General features: G+C 36.1%; 1 protein-coding gene across 13 annotated transcripts in view; it reads left to right on the forward strand.

The window, feature by feature from the left end:
- The window catches only part of CCDC148 (coiled-coil domain containing 148), a 195,135-nt gene that overhangs the window by 131,681 nt on the left and 37,211 nt on the right, over positions 1–26,243 (forward strand). For 12 of the 13 annotated variants that reach the window (XM_036236126.1, XM_036236128.1, XM_016152823.2 and 9 more), the window contains 2 exons: positions 722–862; positions 16,884–17,002. In XM_036236126.1, coding sequence (XP_036092019.1) covers positions 722–862; positions 16,884–17,002 — 260 coding nt within the window. The remainder of the gene's footprint in view (positions 1–721; positions 863–16,883; positions 17,003–26,243) is intronic. The other variant, XM_036236129.1, reaches the window with a different exon arrangement.

Consider the following 26,243-nt stretch of genomic DNA (forward strand, 5'->3'; position numbering starts at 1 on the left):
GCACTGCTGTGAACGTTCATGTGGGTACATTTTTGTGGACTTGTCCAGTTGATCATCTTCTTTGAATAAGTTCTGAAAGTGAGGTTGTGTGTCAAAGGCTATGCATATTTTATATTGTGGTACATATTTACATATTGCCCAATGTCCTCTAGAAGTGCTATACCAGTTATACATCTACCAATAACATCTATCAATACCAAGTAAGTTCTTCTAAATGTCTTGAAAATTTATTTTTTAAAATCTTAATTTGGGCTCATTTTCCTTCTAAAATAAGAAGGATGAAATATATCAGTGGTTCTTAAACTTTTGGGGATCTTAGGACCACTTAAGAATTTTAAAACCGTTGAACAGAAATATGAACTGTTGTTTCAGAAAAAAACACACCTGTGCAAAAACACAGACATTTTTACATATTATTTATGAGACTTCACACACCCACTGAAGTCAATTCACAGAGTCTTATGGATTTTACTCCATGAATCTGAGTGAAGAATCTCTGAATGAGGTGATTTTAAAGTTGCTTTCTCCTTTTAACACTAAAGCACATGCACACATCTTGCACACATATCATAGCACATATCACACACTCATATGTACATGGAGTTTTAATGTGTATTTGAAAAAATGTTGACATCTGCTTGGTACGGAACCTAGTTTTATTTTGATCTGTAAAATCCTATGAGTATGTGTAGTTATTGGAATGAATTTCTGTTTATTTCAGGTTCTTCAATGGCGAGCCCACCAGGAAGAGGTAGCGAGACTGGAAATGGAAATTTCTGCCAGAAGAAGAAAAAAGGAAGAGGAGAAAGAAAAACTGTGGAAGAAGAAGGAATTGCTACAAAGAGAAGAAAAGAAAGAAAAAGTATAAAATCCTCTGTTGCAGTGAGTGTGTGAATGAATGTTTAATTGCCTGATTGAGCTTTAGTTTATCTTAGTGTTTGGCATGGAATTCTCATTGGCAGTTCTTAGAAAGATTCGTAAGGTTCTAGCAGGTTCATAGGAGCTTCAAAGATTTGTGGACAAGGAGGGGAACCCACCTTATTGACCTGCACTAGCACAAGTACTCATGATGAGAAAAGATGCTGTAGGTGAAGGACAGAGTTTGTGACTGTTGTCAAGCCTTGTACTAAATTGGGATATGGCAAAGGCCAAGCGTACTGGGATAGCATTTTGGTTGACTGCAATGCAGAAAATGACTGTCAATAGATGTCCATGAGAGAAAGACATTTTGAAAGAAGAGAGAGAGACCTTTATGAGCTTGTAGATGAACTGTTGATATTTGGTCTGACACCAAAATAGCAACAACAAAACAAACAGTAATGGAAGGAATAATTAAACTCTAAACCAAATTCATGGTCAACATCTTACAATTGTATGAGACAAAGGCATAAGTTTTATTTTATTTTTAAAAACACTTTTTACATTTAGAATGTACTTTTTAAATACAGAGAATGATGTAATAAACACAGAGAATGATGTAATAAACATAATAGTACTCATTACCTAGCACTGAAATTGTTAATATTTCTCATTCTATTTCAGGTTTTTATTCTACAAATAAAGTTGAAGTCCTCTTTTGAGGACATACTCAGTACCATGTCCCTTCTTACCTTTAAAAAGACAGCCTTAATCATAAATTTTATTTTTATCTTCCCAGGCCATCTATTGCTTTTAACATATTTTAATATGTAGTTTGTGACTTAATTTTTTTTCATGGATATGATCATCTAGAATCATCCTGTAGCATGTACTTCATTCAACCTTACATTTTTGAGATATACCCATGTTAACACACTCCTTTTAATTACTATTTAGTGTTCCATTTTAGAATTGGGTTATCATTTATCCCTTCCCTTAGTGCTTGACATTTAAGTTTCTAAAATTTTGTTCTTGTAATTGTGCTACAGCAGCCACCTTATACATGTTGACTGGGGTATGTGTGCACCTAGAAGGGGAATTACTATGTTGTAGGATTCATATGCTTTCAAGTTCATAAGATTTTTTTTTTTTAAGATATTACAACTTTCCTGTTTGACTTTTGTCAATCTAATAAATGTGAACGGTATCTCATTGTTTAAATTGGATTCCCCTGATCACTAGTGAGATTGAAAATCTCATGTTTATTGGGCAGTTTTCTTCCTCTGTGAAATGCTTATTTGTACTTTTTGTCCATTTGTCCATTTTTTTTTCTTTATTAATCTGTAGAAGTTCTTTATAAGTTCTGGATACTATTTCTTTTTATCAGTTATATGGGTTGCAGATTTTTTTCCAATTGCCTTTAAATTTTGCCTGTAGAGTCTCTAGTTTCATGAAAATTTAAAATAATCAAGTAATCAATGTTTTTAAATTCTTCTTTTGTGAATTGTGCTTTCTTTTATGAATTTTGACCTGGTAGTGAGAGCGTCTCTACCGGGAACTTTTAAGTTTGCCTCTGCTAAAGGCACTATGCATTTTACTGGCCCAGGACCAGTTCGTATATTAACTTTGAGACTCGGGACCTACGTTGAGAGCTAGCGTGGGTACTGATTTAGCTCTGGTGTACAGCACCTGCCTGGGTTCTATGGCTGATCTCTTTTCTCCTCTGGTCCCAAGCAGAAAGTTAGACCCCTTGTCACTTCTCTGGGGAGTGGTCATGGTGTATTTAGTTCCCATTTCTACATGGTCATTATAAGTAGCTTGTTTGCAGCTCCCATGTGCATAAGTCCCACAGCTACTATTAAAGGTCCAGCCACCAGCTTCTTAGACCTATCTCAGGTCCAGGTTGGCTCCTCTCACTGCTCACTTTGAGTTCTACCTTTATTTTCAGCACTGAGGTAGAGTGTGTGTGTGTGTGTGTGTGTGTGTGTGTGTGTAGCTATCGCGTTATAGTTTGTTCAAAATTTCTTTGTGTTTAAAGTGGGAAAGGAGGTTTCTATGGTAAATCAAACATACTGACCAAAGTTTTGGCTACCTTTATATATACTAACCACAAATCTAAATTCTCTTGTTTTAACTATTTTAACAAATTTTAGTTCTTTAGTGTTTAACAGCAGCTTGGCAGAAAAACCCTTGTGGGCAGCTCCCCATAACTTGAGACTGGTTGCCCTGTTGGCTGGTGCTCTGTACTTCCCCATCTACTGTTTCACCTGCCTGGCTTCCTCTTCTCATAAGAAAGCACAATAGAGATAAACTATGTCATCTGTAAAATCCCACCTTAGGATTTCTGAACGAGAGATCATCTTTCTCATAATTCTTCTGAGCGATTTCTCTTTTAGGGGATAATTACTGTCTTTTTGCTGGAATAACATATTGCTTTCTATCCAGTGCCAAAATTTATCCTCGTAGGTGCCCAGCTCATTTCAAATATACCTTTAAATTATTAGATTAGTTTTTCTTCTGTGCTTTAAAACTCTAGTTGAACATAATATTCACAGTTTTGATGCTTTTATCTCAAGACTCAAGGGAAGTTTTGGTTCATATGGTGTTAGGTGATAATAGTAATATTTCAGAAGCATCTCTTCACTTTTGAAATTATTATCAAGATAAAATCAAAAGATAATGCCTTTCCATAAACTATCCTCAGGAGCTATTGTAAGAAACAAAATTACTGTGCTAAATGAACCTTAAAATGCTTGATGTGTGATATTGGTCCCAACACCACCCTTCCATTGGACATGGCTCTTTGGGTGGCTTCAATAATATAAAATTGCCCTGCATCATGGTGTTTGAGGATATTTTGTTGCTGCATGATGCCTAGAGTTCTGTGGCATCCAAGGCAAGAGTAGTTTCACCCTTGTTCCCCAAATGGAGATTTCAACCAAGGCTCACATAGAAATAAAATATATCTTTTTCTTGGTCTCAGATGTCACAATACTCTCCTAAGTTTAACCAGCTCCTAATTCATCACTGAAATCACCCACATTGTGTGACTGGGAGGGGGGGAGCATTACTAGGGAAGTCAGAATAACTTCACCAGCCATATTACCTTCCGGCTTACCTCAGAGATGGTTCTGGAGAAGAATCTGTCATTTTGTGATCTCTTAACCTCAAGTGACATCACACCAGTAAATACCAATAGACCATGGCTTCAGTATAACCATAGCACTTGGTTGCTCCCCCTTGTCCTCAGGTGACCTGACAAATGTTCAGAATTATATTCATCCTGTAAATACCCAGGGAAGAGGAGAAACAGTCTAAAACAAAAAGTGTAGGCTGTCATAACCAGAATGCGGTCTAAAGGGCTACAAGAGTGTTGTTTCTCAGATGATTCAAGAAGCTCTATGCTTAGGAGGAAATGCACAGTGCCTTTCCAGTTCAGATCAAAGCCATTCTCTCAGGGTGGGAATCTATGGGTTTTTATGAGAGCATTTCATCATGAAATCATAAAACCTTTTTTCCAGTATTTCTTAATCTAATAATATAGTAACAAAGAGATAAGAGTGGGAAAAAATGTCAACACAGACGAATGATAAAAAAAAAAAAAAAAAAAAAAAAAAAAAAAAAAAAACTCCCAGACTTTAAACTCTGCTTCTTTAGTATTGTCAGGACTTAAAAGGGCCTATGAATAACACCTGTGATAAGCAGACTTCTAAGATGGGCCCTAAGATTTCCTGCCCCCGTGAGAAACATGTGCTATATAATCGTTGGGACAGTAAATACCATGGATAAGATTATATTATATGACACAGACAACCTTGGGAGATTACATCGTGGGCTTGACCTAATCACGAGCCCTTTAAAAAGCAGAGAGTTTTCTTTGGCTGCTCACAGGAGGAGTAGTCAGAGATTGGAAGCACGAAAAGGACACAACCCACATTCTTAGCTGAAGATTAGAAGGTCACATGGCAAGGAATGTGGGTGGCCTCTAGGAGCTGAAAGTAACCCTGACCAACAGCCAGAAAGGAAATGGGAACCTATAACCTATAGTCCTATAACTATAAGGAACTGAATTCTGCCAGCAAAAGAGAATAAGCTTTTTTCTTTTCTAAAGCTTCCAGATGAGAACTAAGTATTGTCAATGCGTTGATTTCAGCCTGAGATATTATGAGCAGAAGCCCAGCCACACCATGCTAGACTTTTGATTTATAGGATTCTGAGCTAATAAATGTTTTTGGTGGCTAAATTTGTAGTAATTTGTTATACAACATTTTTTTTAAATGCTAATATAGATTATGGTATCCAGAAGTGAAATGCTGCCAAAGCAAATATATAAAAATGTGGAAGTGGCTTTGGAATTGGAAAGTGAGGAAATGCTGGAAGAATTTTGAGGCGCATGATTGAGAAAAGACTAGAATGCCTTGAACAGACTACTAGTAGAAATATGCATGTTGGAGATGTGACTGGTGAGGGATCAGAAGGAGAGAAGAAACATACTGTGGGAAACTGGAGTAAGGAGAATGTTATGTAGTGTTGGAAAGCCTAGGAAAATTCTGACCTGCAATTAGATGAAACACACTCCTAAGTAAGGAACTTCATACATGATCAACTAAAAAGATTTCTAAAGTGTGTATACTTTCTAGGTGATCTTTATCCAATATAATTTTTATGACATTAATATGTTGACCACTGCCTACTAATATCTCTGACCTGGACTTCTCTCTTAAACTGCAGACTCACACATCCCCTTTCCTCAAATCTGATATGCCCAAATGTAATCTTGTCCTACCCTCCAAACCTGCTCTGGAGATAAGAGATTATTGCTTTCAGCATGGCATAAAGAATAGGTTGAGTGCACTAACACAAAACCCTTAGTTAGAACCTCAAAAAGATCAAAAGATCAGAGTATTCAGTCACATAAAAGACACTTCCAAGAGATTAAGAGTTTTTCTCATAGATTTCTCAAACTAGGGAGCCTTAAGGAAGTTTAAGAGCAACTTTTTTTTTTCTCAGCCACCTCAATAGGAAGCCAAAAGAGAGAAGGAATTATCTCAAAAAGATCTGTGGGTTTGGCATTTGTCTAATGAAGTGAATCCCTATAAAATCTACAATGGCTCACTTGGTTCTTGAGAAAATTTTCGGAAACCCTGATTTCTGATAGAACAAAAATTTATCAAAAACACTGCCAGCTTGGGCTGAAAGGTACCGAGAAAGTATAATATGGAAGGAGGCTCATGGACCCCTGAATTCTATTGGGAGGCTGATAAAACTACTCAGGAAGCCAGAATTCCTAATACTTCCAACATTGAATGAGACCCACCGATCCAGGCTCAGAAAGAGCTTCTTTTCTCTCCCCACCACCTTATACATAGCATCGTTGTGTCATCGTTGTGTAATCCCTAAGGGGTCACTGGAGGTCCAAATAGGATCATCATTCATTCACCAAACACATTTAACATGATGTATATTAAACCTAGTCCTTCATGCAATCGTAAGAGGTTACCCCACTGAAACAGAATTGCCCCTTTTCTGGTATCTTTGTAAAGGGATGTGTTTATCTGCTCTGCCACAAAGATAATAAGCAATTCTTAGGTCGTTAGAAGCTCTTGCTAATAATACAGAAGGATTTCTTTTAGCTTCAAACTTTATAAATAGAACAAAAGACTTAATAAAGAAAAACTAAAAATTCAAAATGGAGTGAACTATATGGAGTTTGCAATTAGTTAAATTAAGCATAACTTCATACAGGAAATTAAATGCACGTACATATACATAGTATATACAAATGTGTATGTTTGTGTATGTACACTTACACACATGATTATTTCCTGCCCCTCTCAGTTGGGATTGATGAAGTCCTTAGTTTGCGGTGGGTAGAGAGTGCCTTTGCCCTCATCATGCCTAGACCTCCTCTTATTTCCTGGTCTTATATTATCAAACATACTTTGGACATCTAACCTCACATTGGCTCATGCTGCTCTGATTACTTACTAGTGTGAATGCTCTTATGCCAATAAATGTTATTAGTTTTGCCACATATGATCAAAATTTAGGTCTTAGAGTATAAACTTTTTTCCTGACTCCAATAGGGTTCATCAACTCTCTTTTTATTATTTTTTTTCCTTTTTGTTTGGCCCCTTAATTGCTATTGTGTGTGTTTGTGCACTACAGAAACTACAGGATATGAAACTGTCCTCTGCAATTTCCTTCAAATGCCTGTGACTAATTGCCTTTCATTTCCAGTGAATGCCCTGCTGTTGCAGAGGGAGGGCGATATAGATCTTGGGGGCTTAGGTGGTTGGAAAAAGGACCTTTAAAATTAGAGCAATGCCTGGAAAACATCCCCTGGAAGAAAGGACCCTCAGAAATAGCACCTCCTGCTCCAGATCCTTGTCCATTTTGTCCAAGTCCATTCCCCCATGCTGCTCTTCTCAATCTTGAGTAAAGTAAAGGGTATGCGTGTGTGTGTGTGTGTGTGTGTGTGTGTGTGTGTTGGGGGTGGGGAGAGAGATTGATCTAACTGAATTCCGCTTAGACTAAAATGACTTAGGATATAAATATTATCAGTTTATGTAATATGTCACAGAATTGTAACTACAAACAAAAACACTGTGGCAGTACTCAGTAATGCAGTGGATTCAGATGATGTAAGATTGGCCTACGGCACTTTTTACATTTTCATAAAACAGAGAGTATAAAATATAAGAATTCTCATAGATTCTATGAACTCTGAAAACATGTCTTTGAACCTCTCTGAACAATTTGACCTTTGTTTTAACATCCACCCACCCAAATCTCTCACTGCAAACATCCTCTTTCCAAAGGAACCACCTGCCATTAGAGCTGAAGTGTCCACACTGGCTGAGAACCAATCTGTTGAATTACTTCCCACACTTGGTTTTGTGGTTCTTTCAATTACTAACTCATAGAAATGTGAACTTAGAGTCAAAGTTTGAGAGGGTGTTTTTCTTTTAATTATTGGTCTTTTTACTTGGGAATCTGATGAAATACCCCAAACATCGGAACTATAAAACCTAATGGGCAAATTAACTACCAGGATATTATAATGGTCCAAAGCAGAAGATGGTTAATGCACATTTTAGGTAAAAATAATTCCAAAATAAACTGGGTGTTCAGACTTTCTTTTCTGAATATTTAATATCAGTCTTCTGAATACTATTGTATGAGTAAAGAAATTAGTGTAGTATGGGAGGTTTAATTATCTAAAGATCATATAATTTTAAAGTATTCATAATGTTTCTTGTTTTTGTCATTAAAATTTGGAAATGAACATTAACATAAGCTTACTGATTAGCCTTCTAATCTGAGAATGAATGCAGAGTCAGTTCTCACTACATGAGTCAATAGGTGGCAGAAAGGCAGATGGTAGTCCAAGAAGCTCACTTTTCTACTTTCAACTGTCTTTTAAAAGTAGAAAAACTGATGAGGGAATCTTCCTACTTTTCATTAGGAAACAGTTTTTTAGAAAAGTCGGATAAGGGGGTGCTGGTTGGGGGAAGCCTGGATGATCAAGAGCAAGATAAATTTGTTTTTCTGCAAAATATTTCCCAATAGACAGTTTTAGAAGAAAAGTCTTAAGAATTAGCTCCAGGTGTCAATGTTTGGCTGTATTTTCTAGCTAGGTCTTGATTATTCATGGTGATTTAATTTAACAGACACCTATATAGTGCTTGCTAGTCATTGTTCTATGTTCATTAAACCTTAACTACCCTAAGGGGTCCATAGTAATATGATCTTCCCTTTATAAATGAAGAAACTGAGACACATAGAGTGTACATAATTTCCCCAAAGTCATACAGCCATTGAGAGGTACAGTCAGAATTTGAACCCAAGAGGTCTAACTCCATAGTTTATGATTTTAAACACTGTGCTATGCTGCTCATCATTGTGATAGCTGTTAATTTTTTGATTAATCAATTTTGAGAAATCTCAGTTTCAAGCTATTTGCTTTAGGGTCATTTTTATAATTTTGTTCCTGTCCTACATTACTCAGAACAGTTAAATAGAAAGGTAATTGATAATTTCAACACTCTTTAGTAGTTCACTTACTATGAATATTTTTTTTATGTTCTACAGGTGCACATAGTTTCACTGTGTCTGTCTCCTTGCTCTTCTTAATATCCTCACAAGATTTCTCTCTGTGGGTTAATGAACCACTATGACTAAACACTTTACAAGGAACCAGATGGTTATAGTTTGATCACAGCTGAAGTGCCAAGTATGAGATGTGTGTTGTGAACGGATTAAAAAACACCTTCGTGGCTTCTTTGGTGCCTTTCTTTTGTTAAGTAGACTGAAGAAAATATTAATGATTTTGAGATAATTTTTTTCCTATCAACATCTTACTTCACAAGGAGGGAATTTCCACAGGCTTCCAATATCACGTTTACCAACCAATCAGAATCTGTACCTATTACCCACCTTTCTTCTTTTTACAATGCATGAAGTAACTGTGCTCCTGTCTAAAGTCATTTCTTTTATTTACACAGAGTCCTATTCCTTCTCTCCTATTCAAGTTCATCCCAATTTCTCCCCCACCGCCATTTCCCTTTTCTTCTAGTTCTTTCCTATTAATCTACAAATAACCTATTATGCCTTTGTTTAAAGAAATACTCTCCTTTGATCCTCCACCCTGCCTTAGGAAAATTGTACCATTCTATAGTCTTATGTGCATTGTCTCTAACTTCTTCTGCTTATTCTTGTCTGAGTTTTGTCCCTCCACTTAGCAGAGCAGTTCTTGCCAAGGTCATCATTGAAATTTATGTTGCCAATTCCTTGGGTCAGTTCTGAGTCCTTACCTTACTTTAATGTTTAAGATGCAGATGGTCACTGCCTCCTCCTTGGAAAACTTGATACTTGGCTTCTCCGAAGCCATTCTTTTTGTTCTTTTGTCTCACTGGCTTCTCCTTCTCAGTAAACTTGGATGGATCCTCCTCATTTTTCTAACTTCTAAGTCTTGGAATGCCCTAGGGGCTTGAGTCCTCTAAGTTTGTATACTTTCTAGGTGATCTCAATCAATCCAATATAATTTATATGCCATTTATATGTTAAGTAATAACAATTACTATATCTGGTCTAGACTTCTCTCTTGAACTCCAAACACACATCCCATTGCCTCAAATCTAATGTTCCCAAAATGTATATTTTTCCCCCCTCCGAACCTACTCCTTCCCAAGTATTTGTTTTCTCAACAAATGGAAACCTATTCTCCCAGTTCTCAGGTCAAAACTCTTGGTACTTCTTTGATTCTTATTTTTTCCCTACAAACCCGTACCTTTACCTATAGTCATGAACAGAAGGCTCTACCTTTCAAATCAGAACTGTTACAATAACCTCTTAATCTCCTAATTAATTTCTTTGCCTCTTCCTTTTCCACTCCCACCCTGTGCCTCCAGTCTATTTTCCACACAACAATCATAGTGATGTTTTTAAGTCACATCAGATTATGTCAATAAATCTTGGATCTCATATCCTATCGCTTTTCTCCTTGCTCATCCTGCTCCAGCCACACCAGCCTACTTCCTCCTCCTTGAACACCCTGGTACATGTCCTCTTGGCCTTTTGCATCGACTGTTCCCTCTGGAAGTCTTCCCTCCCAGATGTCTTGCCTCATTCAGGGTTCCGATCAAATGTTATCCGAGAGAATATTCAACCTTGATTACCAAACTTAAAATAGCATTCTCCTTCCCTGTCGCTCTGTCCATTTAGACTGCTTTATTTTTTTTCTTAGCATTTATCATCCTCCTAACATATATCTACTACCTTCTCTTCTTCTTTTAGAATGTAAGCCCTATAAAAAAGGGGGGATATGTTTGTTTTCTTTACTGTTTTATCTTTAGTGCCTGGCACAAGGTCCTTAATAAATATTAGTTGAATAAATAAATTTAATGAACAAGCAGTATATAACTATACTTTGATGTTGAGGTATAGAGGAAAATGTGCAAATTAGGAGGCCCTAACAAGGTGGATGACCTTGGGCAAGTTATGTAGGCTCCGTGAGATTTTGCTGCCTCAGTTGTAAAATGAGGTGTTTGGATTGAATGATTGCTAAAATCACCTCAGCTCTAAGAAATCATGATTGAATAACTCTGAGGTTTGATTACTCTTCAACTTTTATTCTCCCTGACACTTCAGGTTGTGAAATACAACATTCTCAGTATATATACTCCCTTCTTAATGAATAGTGAAAAGAGAGAAATTAAACAAGATTACAGACAAATTCATTTTAGCAATATCAACATATGACATGATCATTATGTAATATTTCAACATCCATGCTGAAAATAGACCTTATTCCTAAAGAAGACATCAGAGTTATTTTTTAATCCACCTGGCATTTCAATTAAGAGGGAGATAACTAATGTGTTTACCCCATTTCTTGGCTCATCATGTTCTAAGGACATAAGACATCACAGCTGAAAATAGCTATTACCAACTTGAGTAGGCAGCTCTGTTATGGAAAAATGCTCACATAAGTGACCAAATTAAATACCACTTAAAAGAGATTCATATTATTTACTTGTGCATATAGATGTCACCTTCCTCCAAACAGCTTATATATAATAAAAGGAGTCAACACTATTATGCTGGATATCCCCCACTTGGGTCATATCTACTCTACATTCTGCTCTGTGACCCAGGGAGTTGTCCCATTTGGCTTCCTTGCCCTGTGGTTTTTGTTTGGGTTCACAGTGGAACACTAGAGATGAGAATAAGGGAGGAGAGTGAGGTTGGAAGAGTTGCTCCCCCAGTTCCTTGCTCTGCAGAGTTGTGCTAACTGTGTCCTCCAGCAAAACCTTCAGCTCCATTCAGGTAGCCCTCCCCTTACCACCTTCTCTGACTCTGGTCTACAGGCAATAGAGCAACCAGGCTACTGAATGACCCCTTGTGATCGCCCTGACTTTCAGTCCCCTTTTGTCAATTGTCCCCCTTACATATTCTTTCAGATTTATCCTAATTTTGAGTGTGCCATCTGTTTCCTATTAGGAATCATTAAAATAGAAAATCAGCAAGAGAATGAGAGACAAAAATTTAAGACGATGAGGAATATAGTTATGTCAGCAAACCAAGACTAAAAAGGGGTGCTGTAATTGAACATGTTAAAGTTAAAAGGAAGCATTTAGCTCTTATTTGCTAATAATAGACAACATCCCAGCACATCAGGAGCTGGCAGTATGTATTAGGGGGAGGGAGGCAAGCCACTCAGTGGATAGTATTTTCAGTAGAAGTTTTACAGAAGAGTCTAAATCAATCCTCATTTGATATTGCATCAACCTTCAGAAGGCCTATGGCATAGAATTAAATCACTGTTCTGGGAAACTTTTCCACAGAAAGTGAAAATGATGCTGCATGCAAGGTGATAAAAAGTAAAAATATTATATACAGGGATATACAGTATTCTTATCATCTGACTTGATACAGGAATAGAGTTTGGAAATTTCAGGAATAAATAATAGTCATATCTCTTAGCTATTCCTTCTACATACTAATTTTTCTTGGCCACACTTTTAAAAAGCATAGTTTTGTAATTATAAAATATTTTACATCCATTGTAGTTTGGAAAATACAAATAGGCACGAAATACAATAAAAGTTACCCAAAATTCTAAATTGCTACTAAAGAAAATTATTAACAGTGTCCTTATATTCTTTTTTCTATACACAGGTGCTTAACGTAACTAGAAACAGACTGCATACATTGTTTTTAACCTGATTTTTTAAATTTATCAATGTATCTTATATATTTCCCCTGTTTTCCTACCACATAATTTTGAGTGTTCACATAGCATTTCATTATGTGGAATATTGCATTTAACCAATTTCTTATTTGGGGGTGTTATATTATTTCCAATTTTTTAGCATTTTAAGGCTATAATGAGCATACTATATGTAAATCTTTACATATGTTTCTGCTTATTAATTCTTAATTTTTATTTCTTAATTCTTAAGACTTTTGATAGTTATTTTTTTTATTTATCCTTAAGAAATAAGATGACAGTTTACACTCTTACCAGTGGTGGATGTGTTTCTTCATCAAGTCGAAGATTGGTGGCAAAATGTTCAAGTTTAGGACACTAATATGCAGCTGAAATACAAAGAGTCTGATTTGTGGACTGAAAGATCTATTAAATTCAAATAGCCAGGCAGGATGGTGGCAAAATTGACTTTCTATTTTGAAAACCCAAAATCTAGCCTCGATTTCTTACCAATGTAGAAAAATTTCCCACCTTTCCCTTAAAGAATTCCTTGCTGAGTAAATCTTCTGAAGCCAAATTTTTATTCAGAAGTTTCAGCAAGTCCTAGGTTGAAGCCCACATAGACACTATGCCATAAAGTATAGAAGAGATAACATTGGTTGAAAGGTTTTGAACATGAAAATGACTATGTCCATCTTTAGCTCAAAAAAAACCTTTGGCTTCCATGGACAATTTGATTTAGAAAAGTACCATGTCCTAGTGGTCTGTTGAGATTAAATGTACCTCCCCACCCCGGGCGACTAAATGATCTGGCCCACAGAAGGTCTATCTATGGTCTATCATTGTTTTCTATCTAGACGCTTCATTAATAGTTTTGGATTTATATGAATTGATGTAAAAAAAGTATTAAGTACAATGTTGCTTTTCCATGTTGTTTTTCATTGCATTAGTTTAGTAAATGTGTATCTTCCACCTGTCATCTGCAAGGCATGATATTAGATACAAATAAATACCACAGTATAAGGCATATTCCAGAAGTTCATACAAGTCATGTGGAAAAATATAGATGATTGTCAAATTTATTGGATAGAAAGATGAATCATACTTCAGTTGGTGGTGATTTTATGTAATCTAAATGAAACAAATGAGAAAATTTAGAGTAAAAAAAATACTTTTCTATTAAGAAGGCCTATTATCTTTCTATATGTAACAAGTCAACTTTTTTTTAGGAGGTATGTATTCCTGGCCAAAAGTAGAAAAGAGATCTGTAAGATGCAAAAGAAAAAAAAAAGTTAAGTAAATAAGAATCTAGAAAATAAAATAAAAATTGCTTTATCTCAGAGATTTACGAGGAAAGGAACTGGATGCCTTGAACTTTGTATTTCATATATTTCTTGTATCTGCCTAAGAATTGTGACTTCCTCCTGAATAAGTCATTAAAGACTTTGCAATAATGACCTGGGAGCAAGGTACAGAAGTCGTCCATTTGTTCAAAGATTCAGCATTACACAGACTGCTTGGAATCAGAGGCCAAATTGTCTTCCTACTGTAAAGCTTTTGTACTAACTTTCTTCTTTCCACATGTAAACAAGAAATTCTTATTTCATGCTGAATTGTAATAATTCTTGGACTGAAGGAGAAAAAATGTAATGTTTGTGTAATATTAGTCAAAGTTTTTAAAAATTAAACTCTGATTTACTCCAATACCATAAACATCATGTTTACTAGTGGAGTTTTTAATGGAAAACAAATTATTTGGAAGATCACAAAAATAAAGTGGGATATAAAAGTGATCTTAAACCCTCTGAAAAGAAGCATAGCCTATCATTATTTTAGCTCTCTATATATAAATCTATGCAGAGAATAGTTTCTTTGTTTTATTTATACTTTTACTGGCTTAACTTTACCAAAGTGAACAAAATGTGAAACTATAAAAGAACATTCAATATGAATCAGAAATAATAAGCGAAGATGTGGGACAATGAGGGCCTGTCTTGATTTTCAGAAAAGCAAGCTTTTTCTAGAAACCTCATCTGGAAGTCTAGAGACAAGCTTTAAATTCGACTCATTCTTTGCACTAACTTTCTGATTCCCTTATCAAGGATCACTGAAGAATTTTAAAAAGCAGTATGTTTAAAATCTGTCTCAACAAATGTCCCAAAGGGCTAGTTAAATACGCTTAGCCTTAACTTTAGTTCGAGGCTTGTAAAGCCAATAATTCTTGACACTCACTTCTTGTTCCTATTAATTGACGAAAGTGAATGGAACTGTCCTTAGGGAAGTGCTTAGTTTAGACTTTACCATTCTGCAAATAAAACTGCTGGCCTCGTTCCCATCCACAACTTTGTTATTCTCAGCCCAGAGACCAGAAGAAGCTTCCACTCAGCTAACAATGATCAATTAATCCCTATTATGTGTCAGACAAGATACAAGGTACTAGGGAAACAAAGATGAAAAATGCAGATCAATATGGAAAGAGCTATGCTAAGGATACATAAATAGTGCCTCAGAAGGTATATCCAGCTATGTCTAAAGGAGAGGGAGAGGACGGAAGACTGAGAAAGCAATGCTAAAATTGGATTTTAAAAGATGGTCAGGAGGGATTTAGTAGACAACAAGGCAGAGGAGAACACGTCAGGTGTGTAGTAAAGGCCCAAATATATCAGTAAAAATCCAGTGGCAGAGCCTCATAACAAAGAATCAAGGAATACAAGACAGGACAAAGAATAGAAAGGGTAATAAACCTTAATCAGAGGTCACTGGTATGCCAATGATGGAGCTAACATTTTTCCTGGAGGGTTCAGAGGAAGATTCAAGGGAGAGGTAGCAATTGTTTCGGTCTTACGAGCACACTAAAATTGGCAAAGTGGGGGAAGAAAATAAAGTCATTCTAGTTGAGAAAACTGCAAAAAGTAGGTAAGCATGTAAGTGCATGGTCACCTTCTCTATTTTGTTTACACTCTCATCCTGGAGAACTCATCCAGTCCTGTGGCATGAAATAACATTTTAAGTGGATGTCTCCTTTATTGCTTTGAATCCAGCTCGGAATTCTCCCTTGAGACACCCATCTGTACCTCCAGATGGTTATATGGAATCTCCACTTAAAGGTCTTACAGTTTTGTGAACTGTCATATGTTTTCTCTTTCACACCCCATCTTTGGTGCTGGTACCTTTCTGTCTTCTTTTCTGTTCTTAGACCTCAGTCATCTCTGGAGTGAAATCACCTTATCTTGAGCTTATCCAATTATTAATTAAGCAGTGAACAATATCACTATGTGGCTGCTGAGGTGGCAGGCCCTGCTGCAGTCGCTCTGAGTGCTTCTTTTGGTCCTCCCAGGGGTCAGAGACCATGTTGCTTGGGCAAGACTGGAAACCCCTTAGCTTTTCATATCTACTTCTGAAAAGAGAAAATGCCACTTTGTGAGTGAGGCTAACACATCCTCTACCACAGGCCCTCTGTGGGTAGCCAACCACTATCTTTGAGGTATTCTGTTTTTTACCAGCAGGATCCAGTCTCTTGACCCAGATACAAAATGGCAGACCAGAATGGTGAACCAGCCTCTGTCAAATAAATATGAACTTCAATTGCCTGGCACTAGGAGAACCCTAAATAATGGTTTCAGCCCTCTGAAAATAGCATAAGTGTACTTCGGTTTTTCTCATTCTGCCTCCTGAAAAAGAAAGTAAAACAGGCCTAATAAGAGCAATGCTTCCACCTTTTTTGAGCCTGATAAATTTGTCCTTTATTTTACCACATAAGTCAGAACTACTATATATCACAACCCTGCTAATTTTTTTCTTTTCTTCCTTCCTCCCACCTATCTCCTGCCACTTCCCCAGAAGCATAACGCTTTCAACATCCTGCTGTCCATTAGTGTAAATAAACTCATGCTTTTAAAGTAAAAATAGGTTTAATGCTACAATTGTTAAAGACTGCATTGCCATATGATGATAAAAATATTCTTGACTAACAGGTAGATCACTTACTTTAAAGACAATAACATGCTCTTATTGTGGTTCCCTGAAAGTCGATTATTTTAGCCTCAGATTAAAACCTTAAGTCTCAGCACAAGTGAAATTTCCACTTCAGAAATTGTTAAACCATGTAGTTTCTCAGGGTGTGTACCTTTGTCTTAACTATTTTTTTTTCTGTTGCCAATATACTGTAGGCAGATTTTAAAAATGAAAGTGATAAAATGCTATTTAAATTTAATCTCTGCCGTATGAACCAATAATTAATGTTGTTAATTTTTCCTCCTTGCGTTTATATATCTGGAGTAAATTTAAATTTTATGTACTGTTTATACAATAGATAAGAAAATACTGGGCTAAAAAAGAAGAGATGTGGCAAGAAATGGAAATGAGAGATCTTCAGCGTCTAGAAGAACTGAAGAAATTAATGGCTGAACAGTCAGTAAAAGACAGAGAAAGGTAAAAGAAAACTTTTAAATTGTGCGGTAATGGAGATAGTGAATGGAGTTTTCTATAATGTGCTAGGATAACAATATCAGAGGGAACATTTTTTATGCTTAATGTATCCTTATAGTATTTATATTCATGAATGGATAAAATGGTGCTTATAATGTATTTTAAACTCTCATATTCATACATGAATCTCTAGTTTTTTATTTTGTTCCTTAGATAGCTTCCTAGTTTACACCCTCACAGAGGATTTCATAGTATTCGATTGCCCACTGTGTGCATGAAATGATATCATCTGCTGCAGTGACAATACTTTGACCCGGAAAGAAGACACCATTATCCAGATACGGGGAGACCCATTTACAATGACTGAGGTTAGGGAAAACAATACACAATTATACTGTGCTATGTGATATTCATTAGCATACTTAAGATGTACCCTATTCATATATATTTTTTTTAAAAAACCCTCAATTTCCTAGTATAATGTAATTTAAGAGCTGAAAAGGATATTTGAGATCAACTAACCCAGTCTCTTTATTTTATGAATGAGTACACTGAGAAATTAAAATCATTTTCCAGGGTTATTATATCAATCAGGGTCTGTGAGAAGAGACAACATAGTAATTTGAATAGAAAAATCTTAAGCTAAAGGATAATCTCTGTTACATAAAGGGATAAAGGAAACTTTAAAGCACACCCCAGGGATGAAAGAGGGTTCTCATGGAAGAAACAAATATGGAAGTGGGGCCTCCTTGCTATGGTTGGGATTCAGACCTAATGTAGAAAATGTGGTTGTGGTCCACCTCATGGTGGGGAAGTTCTTGCATGGGCTCAACCAGAACTTGTTCACAGTCACCAGGCAGGAAGGAAAAACCCTACTTGGGTGCAGGAGGCCAAAACTGAAAGTCAATTGGTTTGCTTGCAAGATTCAGTGGAAATCTGACCATGAGAGTGCCTCTGAAATTTGATGGGAGACTGATTATGGGGTGACATTGGAACTCTGTGGGCACAAGCACCGTCAGTGTCTCCTACACATGCTGTTGGCAGCCACATGGCAGAAGCATGAAGAGGTAAACGCTGGTACCAGAAAAGAAAACCGCTTCCTTCTTCAGCAGCCCTCCAGCACTCTTTTCTGAAATATAGCAACATTGTGCCAGCTACAAGAGAGAAATAATTACATGGTCCAGCTCTATTTTCGTACAGCAGACAATGAAGGGTGGATTTGGAGCTGAGAGACAATAAATTGGTAACTGGCATAGCTATCTAGTTTACCTAGCTCCTGAGTGGATTTTCACAAAAGATAATTAAAGATACGTCTTTTAATTCATAACATAAATCACGGTAAGTTTTCTTTACAGTTAGTCAATGTACGGGAATTAAGTACTTCCTGTTCACTTTTGCTGTGAACTTAAAACTGCTCTAAAAAATAAATTCTATTTAAAAAATGTTCCTTAGACTTATAAATAACTTTAGAGAACATAACCACTTTATACAATGAGGTACACTTGTATCTAGGAAGCTTTGTGGCCTGTTGGACAGGTACCTCAAACTCCAGTTACAAACTTGCAGAGTGAGTCTGGGGTTCCTCATGGATGCCAGGCAAGTCCTAAGGCGTTACTCAGTGAAATTCATGTTGTTTCCAGGCATCTCGGGATTTTAGAGTTGAGTTTAATCTATTGCGGAGGAAATTAAGAATATAGCAAAGCCAGAGCTCAAGGGTAAGAGGTAAAACAGTCCGTGAAAAATGAGTTAAACAAGCACAAACCATGATATAACTGGAAACCAGAAGACAGGCCATGCCATGGGTCAGAGACAAAAAACCCCAAACAGCTAAATACTGAAGGACAAGGCAAAGGCAAGGGTCATGAGACTGGCTGGATAGTCTGAAATTATGCTGGGGAAACAAAATTGAGCCACAAGAATTAAAGGGGGTGGAAAAAACAACAAATGTGAGGTCCCAGCAGCTAGGAAACATGCTTCTAATAGCATCTCTCATAGCCAGGGAGTTTCTTTGATTACAGAGCCATTTCAGTCTTTTGCTTCCTGTCCCAATAATTATCAAGATTAGCTGACTCAGAACTCCAGTTGGAAAAAAGAGAAGGAAAATCAGATTAATCTGTATTACGTAACAGAATAAAAATAATCATTTTATAACATACTGAAAAGAGTACTAAGGACTAAAAACTGAGAGACCAGGGTTTTACTCTTCAATTTTCCTTGAATAGTATATGACCTGGGGGAAATCATTCATTTAACCTCTACAAGGCTCTGTTTTGTCCTTTGTAAAATTGAACTATATGATTTGTGTGTGGGCTAAGTGAGCGATCAACTTTTAAGAGTCTGCAATCTGTATGTTCAACTTGTGTGAAATGTTGTAGATTCAGATAATTACGAATCCAGCTCTTGCATGCTAAAAGGAAATCAGCAAGAAAGGCAGTTAAAATATCAGGATAATATATTAGGAAATAATTCTCAGAAAATCTTGGATGATGTAGATAAAAGCATAGCCTTCTTTCTGTGATTTAAGGAGATGAAGTTCAACATGTAAAAATTGCTGGTATCTTTTGCTTCTGACCGAAAGCAGAAGGTGTGTTCTTTTGTAACCATCCTGACACTAACAAAGTGGTTGATTGGTTAATACACATTTTTCTATTACTGAAATACAATTCACAGATTTCATGTTTGATGTTATAATTGTGGGCATATTTTTCTCACGTCAGAATGAGAAGGCTTGGAACAGTTTCCAGATTGTTAAAAACAAACATACACAGAGTTTGGAAACTTCTGTTGTTTATTTGCTTTTCTTACTTTTTAAGATAAAGTGTCTTGAAAACAGTATTTATAAATTAGCACAGACATTAGGTTGGATCATAAGAAAATCAGATTTGTGTGGGTCAAAATAGTTAAACATTGGCAGTTTCATGTGGTTCAACATAATTTTAAATTATAGCAATTCATTTTATTTATTAATTATATTTTCCTCTCACTCTATGGCAGCACGTCTTTTACCCTCATCGTTTTATTGAAATTGTTTTTGCCAAAGTTTCTACTACCCTTTTGACTTCTTGATGCTCGATTTTCTCAACATACCATAAAGGTTAAGAGGAAATGCTCTAGGATAAGGTTTTCAAATGGTTCTATCTTTTATAGCTGTATAAACTTGAGTAAGTTATTTAACTTCTCTGAATCTCAGTTTCTTCATCTATACAATGACATAAATAGTATCTACTTCGTAGAATTGTTGCACAGAAAAAGTGAGATTTTGCATTAACATACTGACTGCCTAGAACATAGTAACTATTAATTAAATATAAGTGATTACTATTAATTGAATTTTTAAAACATGAGACCCCTTTAACATAATTTTTTCTCAAAATATTTTAGCATTTTAAATATTTTAGATAAAGCATGTAATATAAGAACATCTTATAAAAAGTTAAGGTTTAAGTAAAAGTGACTGTCAATCACTACCTTCATACAGTCTCTTCTCTAGAAATCATGTGTTATCAGTTGTTTAGTACATATACCTACATACTACCTATATGAACCTACATATAAAATGAGTTTAAGAACAGCAACAAAAAACCCATGCATTTTATAATGACATACCATTGTATAAGCTCTTGCTGCCATTACTGTTGACTTAAACAACAGATACTTATTTTCTCACAGTTCTGGAGGCCAAAAGTCCAAGGTCAAGTTGCCAGCATGGTTGGTTTCTAGTAAGAAATCTATTCCTGTCTTATACACAGCTGCCTTCTTGCTTTGTGCTCATGAGGTGGGAAGAGAGGCAGCTAGCTCCCATGATGAGGACCTGCTCTTATGACCTCATCTAAATCTAATTATTTCCCAAAGACCTCATCTTCAAATACCATCACATTGGGGATTAGGACTTCACTATATGAATTATGAAAGAACGCATTCCATTTATAGCAACTGCTTGTATAAAAAAGCATTTATGTACATACAATCTACTTACTATTACTACTATTTATTGGTTGCTGCTGACATATAAGGTTGTGTACCAGTTAGAAAAGGTGCCTCCTTCTGGTGGCAAAGTGCATACCGCCCCTGCTAAAAGTAGACAGATTAGAAAAAGACTCCTCTTCTGAATCATGGCACATGGCTTGACAAGTGGAGGCAAAGCTGGACATCATTCCCACTTATATTCCTGGCTGGGCATCGCTTTCGCAAAGTACAAACTTCAAAACATTACATGGTATCCCTGAAAACAGACCTACCTAATTCTTTTAAAATACTACATATCGTTTACGTTTCTTCTAAAAATTAACCATCTGCAATTTATTTTAATGTACGGTAGGAGCTAAGTGTCTGACTTTCACTTTTTGGTCTAAATTGATAGACAGCTATCTCAACATCAAATAGTTGATGGTTCATTCTTACTCACTGATTTAAAATGCTAAATTTATTCATATTACACTTCTAATTATGCTTTTGTATACATATGGATTCTTGACTAGATTTAATAAAAACTAATCTATATATATAATTCTACATGGATACCATGCTGTTTTAATTATTCTGTTTGCTGTCTGATAGAACAAGTGTTCGTTCATTTTTTTTTTAATTATCTTAGTTATTATTATGCTAAATTTCATCTAAAAATTCCTGTTGATTATTTTTACACTGACATTTTATTAAGGAGAGCTTACATATATACTATATTTAATCTTCACTCTAGGATCATGTTTCCAGAATAGCTCTTCAGTTCAAATCTTCTCTTAGGTTCTTTAGAAAAGTTAATGCATTATTTTTTTTTTCTGGTGAAAATGTAGAAATTAATTTGGAAATAAGTAGAAATTGGTGACCAAGAAGCCGATTATACATTTTCTTTAGTAGCTTGGTGAGGAAAAAGTACCTAAACTAGGAAGTGGCAGTGGAGGTGCCGAGGTGACAGATGTTTATGAAGTATTTAGATTAGGTTAAAAAATCTGGCTCATTTCAATAGCGATGGAGTTGGAAGGAAAACAGAGAAAGAAGCATGATCCTGAACATTATTGAGCTTTTTATGTCCTCTTGGGCTGAAAACTTTAGTTATTTTGTTTTCAATGTCTTTTATTTTCTAATAAATACATTTGGCTATAGATAGGTTTTTTTCCTGTATATCTTTGGCCACATACCACAAGCCTTGAAATATGTTTTTATTATTCAATTTCTAAATATTTACATTTCATTTTTGATGTCCTAACAATAAATTGGTAAATACTGGGGTGCTTGTCAAAGGCTAGGTTGCTAATTGTTTTCAATTTTTTCTCTTTCTATGTCATTTCATTAAAAGTGTTTGTAGGAAGCTACTAACACTGCTACTTTTAACAGTAAAAAAAAACCCCTCATTATTAAAGAATAACTCATATCACAAATTTACATTTTAAGTGTACGATTAAATGATCTTTAGTAAATTTATATAGTTGTACAACCATTGCTATAGTGCAGTTTTAGATCATTTATATCACCCCAAAGAGATCTCTTATGCCCATTTGCATTAATCCTCAGTCTCACTCCTAGACCCAATGACTGATGATCTTTTCCTGTCTTGATAGTTGTGCCTTTTCTGGACATTTTATATAAATGTGATGTATCTAGGTATTTCCCTTAGCATAAAGTTTTTGAGGTTGATCATGTTATGTCATGTATCATTAGTTTTTTCCTTTTTATTGCTGAGTAATATTCCACATCAGCATTACTTTGTAAATTTGTTTCGCAAGGCAATATAGTTTTTTTTTCCTGTGGCGAGAATTTAATATTGATGTTTATAAGATGGTAAAAAGAAAAAAAAGAAGTATGAAGTATGATATTAATTCTATAAAAGGCTTTCATTTGTATGAAGGTCAAATTCTCACACCACTCCCAAATGAAGAATAGTAACTGATCTCAACTACTTTATGGCCCCATCTTGCAGGGTAGTGTCAAAAGATGGAAGCTTGTTAATTAAAAGTATTTCGAGCCCTTTTATTTCAAAACGGTCTCATTTCGAATTATCTCTATCTCTTTCAAGGGTAAAGCACAAATTCTAATCTCTGCTAAAGGTCAGGCAACCTCTTAAAATATAAGGGTGGGATGGCCGGTCAGCCTCTGGGTTCTGATGCCCTTCAGGGTCCTCACTGCTCTTTGCAATTTTACCCTTGTACCTTAGGGTACAAGGCAGTACTAGCTAATAGAAATAGTATGTGAATGACATATGTAATTTAAAATTTTCTAGTAGCCACTTTTTACAAAAGTGAAAGGTGGAGTTGACTTACTAATACCTTTTATTTAACTCAATATATCTACAAACATTATCATTTCAATGTGCTATCAATATAAAAATTGTTACTGAGATATTTTACATTCTTTTTTTTTATAGGAAGTGTTTGAAGTGTGCTGTACATTTTATACACTTTCAGCACATTTCAATTTGGAGCAGTCACACTCAAGTGCAGAATAACCTCATGTGATTAATAGATACAGTATTGACCAGTGGAAGTATATAGAAAAGCTTAGCAGCCTCTTGGCAATGGAGGGTTGAGTGGCTGGTCTACCTGCAGATTCAGACTCCCTTATAGAATTTATGTCATATTTTATATAAGCTATGAACCTTGCTTTTGTCCTCATCTTGCATCTTTCAGGGTCTTCATCATCCTTGCGAGGATGTCCTTGGTATCTCTTGTGTCTGGGATGGCCTTGGTCCTTATGCAATCCACCAGTAACATAACTGGACTCACTTAGCCTTAGGATGTCATCCAACACATGCTGCTGCTGACCACATACCCTGCGGCTGCCTATGGTCCTGAGGTTCCCGACTCCAGGTCTTGCCAGCCCTGGTTTCCCCAGCACGTGGCTTGTGCTTCCAATAAGACCTCGTGTAAGCCATGAGGAACAAACATTTTCTTACATGGTCTCTAGACACCTCCCTCTGCTCCTGTGTTATGCCGGACAGGACCCCATGTGGAGTGCAGGGCTTCCCTGGAAAGCATTTTGTAACAAGGAAAGTGGGGAACCAGCTCCATCTTCTTGGATTCTCCCATAGCTACCTCGGTACTTCTACTAAGCCCCTAAACATCACAGTTTTATCTACTAAGGGATAACAAGTGATGGAACTGCTATTTGAGAATCTCCCCTACTTCTCCTTTCCATACCAGTGTAATGGCCAAAGGAAAATGATTCCCAGAAGAAATAAAATAAAGTTTATATTTTTTAAATGTTGTTTCTGTAATATTAGCTAAAGAAAAAGTCTAGAAAGAGACATAACCGTATACAGTTTTTGTCTCCAGGTAATGAAATGAAAGATAGCTTTGGTTTTCTCCTTTATATTTCTGTATTTCCAAAATTTCCACAATGAGTATACATTTCTGATAGGAAAAAACCTGTAGTCATTTTAAAAATAATAAATAAAACATAAACATACTTTTTTACTTTCATTGGTTGGTTGGCTGTGGACTTCATCCTGGTGGGCAAAATAGAGAGTAACGTGAAATGTATAGAAGTGAATATACGATTCCAAATATAAGAGTATCAACTGGAAAGTACCCTTTTTAAGTAACAGAAATCATCTTCAAAATAGACATAAGAACATACACTTCTCTTTTATCCTTTACCATAACATTTATACTGTGTATTATCTAATTTCTTTAAATCTGCACTCCAGTTTCTTTTTCTAGCCATCCCTCCTCCTTGTCATTTGACCTCCTAATGACTTGTCTCTCCAAAGCCTTGTTTTCTCACCCATCACTGGAAACTAAATTCTCCCTCTTCTTTTGCATGCAGTGGTTCTCTCATTCTTTCCAGCAGGGCTCTGAATGCACTTGTTCCCCACAGCCTTCCTATAGGGGCCTGTTGGGGCCAATGCCACAGCTCTAGTGACTGCAGTATGTAGTCTTGTAAGCTGTGATGGTTCTGTGCTGTTTATGTTTCTTGTGTTTTGGGGTAATTTGTAACATATTTTCTCCAAAAACTTCTTTTGCTGAGTATTTGTTATGTTAGATACACACAAAGAGGAGAAAGCAATGACATGTAATGGCCGCATCTCATTTTTTGTCTTACCATCATCGCTTCCCATTACACTTGAAAGTTACGGAATAAACAAGCAGAAATTAGATCATCATTCCATGCACAGAGGCTTCTTTCTTCTTGTCATTATGACATTTTATAAATGCTTGTTAAAATGTTCAATCTGTACTTTGCTGATGTTCAGCTCTCTTGTAGCTAACATGTACACTCCTTTCTTTGTACTTGTCAATGATTGTTTTTACAAAGATAAAATTCAGGCATTTTAGTTATATTCATTGCTGTTCCTTGTAATTTAATAAATAGCTTGCTACTTCCATTTACTTCCTTTGTAATAATGTTAACGTATTTAAACATTTTTTAATTATGCCTTTAGAAAATAATTTTAAAGGTATCTAAAAAGCAGTTTCACTTGGCAAGAAGTTGCTCTGAGTATCATTCCGTAACCAGAAAAACAGAAAACTGAATGAAGTTGGACACAACCAACGAAAGGAAGGTTTGGGTTGATCAAAGCTAACATAATACTAGAGCAGCAATTTCATTCTTTGCTGCAATAGAATCACCTGTGGAGCATAAGAAAGTCCTGATGCCCAGGCCAGGAACCCAACGAATTCTATCGGAATCTCTGGCAATGGGAATGTGGTTCCATAGTGTAGCAGTTAGCAAGTCTGCTTTACACACATGAAGGTCCTGGGTTCATGCCCCAGTGGAGCCACAGTTCATGCATGGGCTGTGGCCATGCCACCCTGAACAAGTCCAATGTCTGATCTCATGAAGCTAAGCAGGGTTGGGCCTGGTTAGTACTTGGATGGGAAACCACCTAGGAAGACCAGGTGCTGTAGGCATAAATAATAGTAACAATAAATAGGAAAAAAAGAGTCTCTGCCAATGGTATTTTGGCCCCGACAGTTTTTTTAAATCTTAAGGGGAGTCTGAAGTGCAGTGAAGTTTGAGAACTAATGTACTAGGGTTCTTTCCTGATTTTCTTAAGTATGGGCCCCAAGTCACCTATTGGGTTTCTGAAAAGATCCTACTTTTTCTAGAAGTGCCCTTAATTTCTCTTTTCCCAATGCTTTAACCTCACTGAAATAATTCAGGGAAGTCATGTAGGTGAAACTTCACATTCTTGGAAGAGTTTATCAATTCTAGAAATCCTCTACAAGCATAAACCTTGGAAGTTTCTCTCCAAGCAGGTGTGTGTGTGTGTGTTTGTATACATGTGCTCATGCATGTGCATTTAATG

Source organism: Rousettus aegyptiacus, unplaced genomic scaffold, assembly GCF_014176215.1.
Source record: "Rousettus aegyptiacus isolate mRouAeg1 unplaced genomic scaffold, mRouAeg1.p scaffold_m13_p_2, whole genome shotgun sequence".
Lineage (NCBI taxonomy): Eukaryota > Metazoa > Chordata > Mammalia > Chiroptera > Pteropodidae > Rousettus > Rousettus aegyptiacus.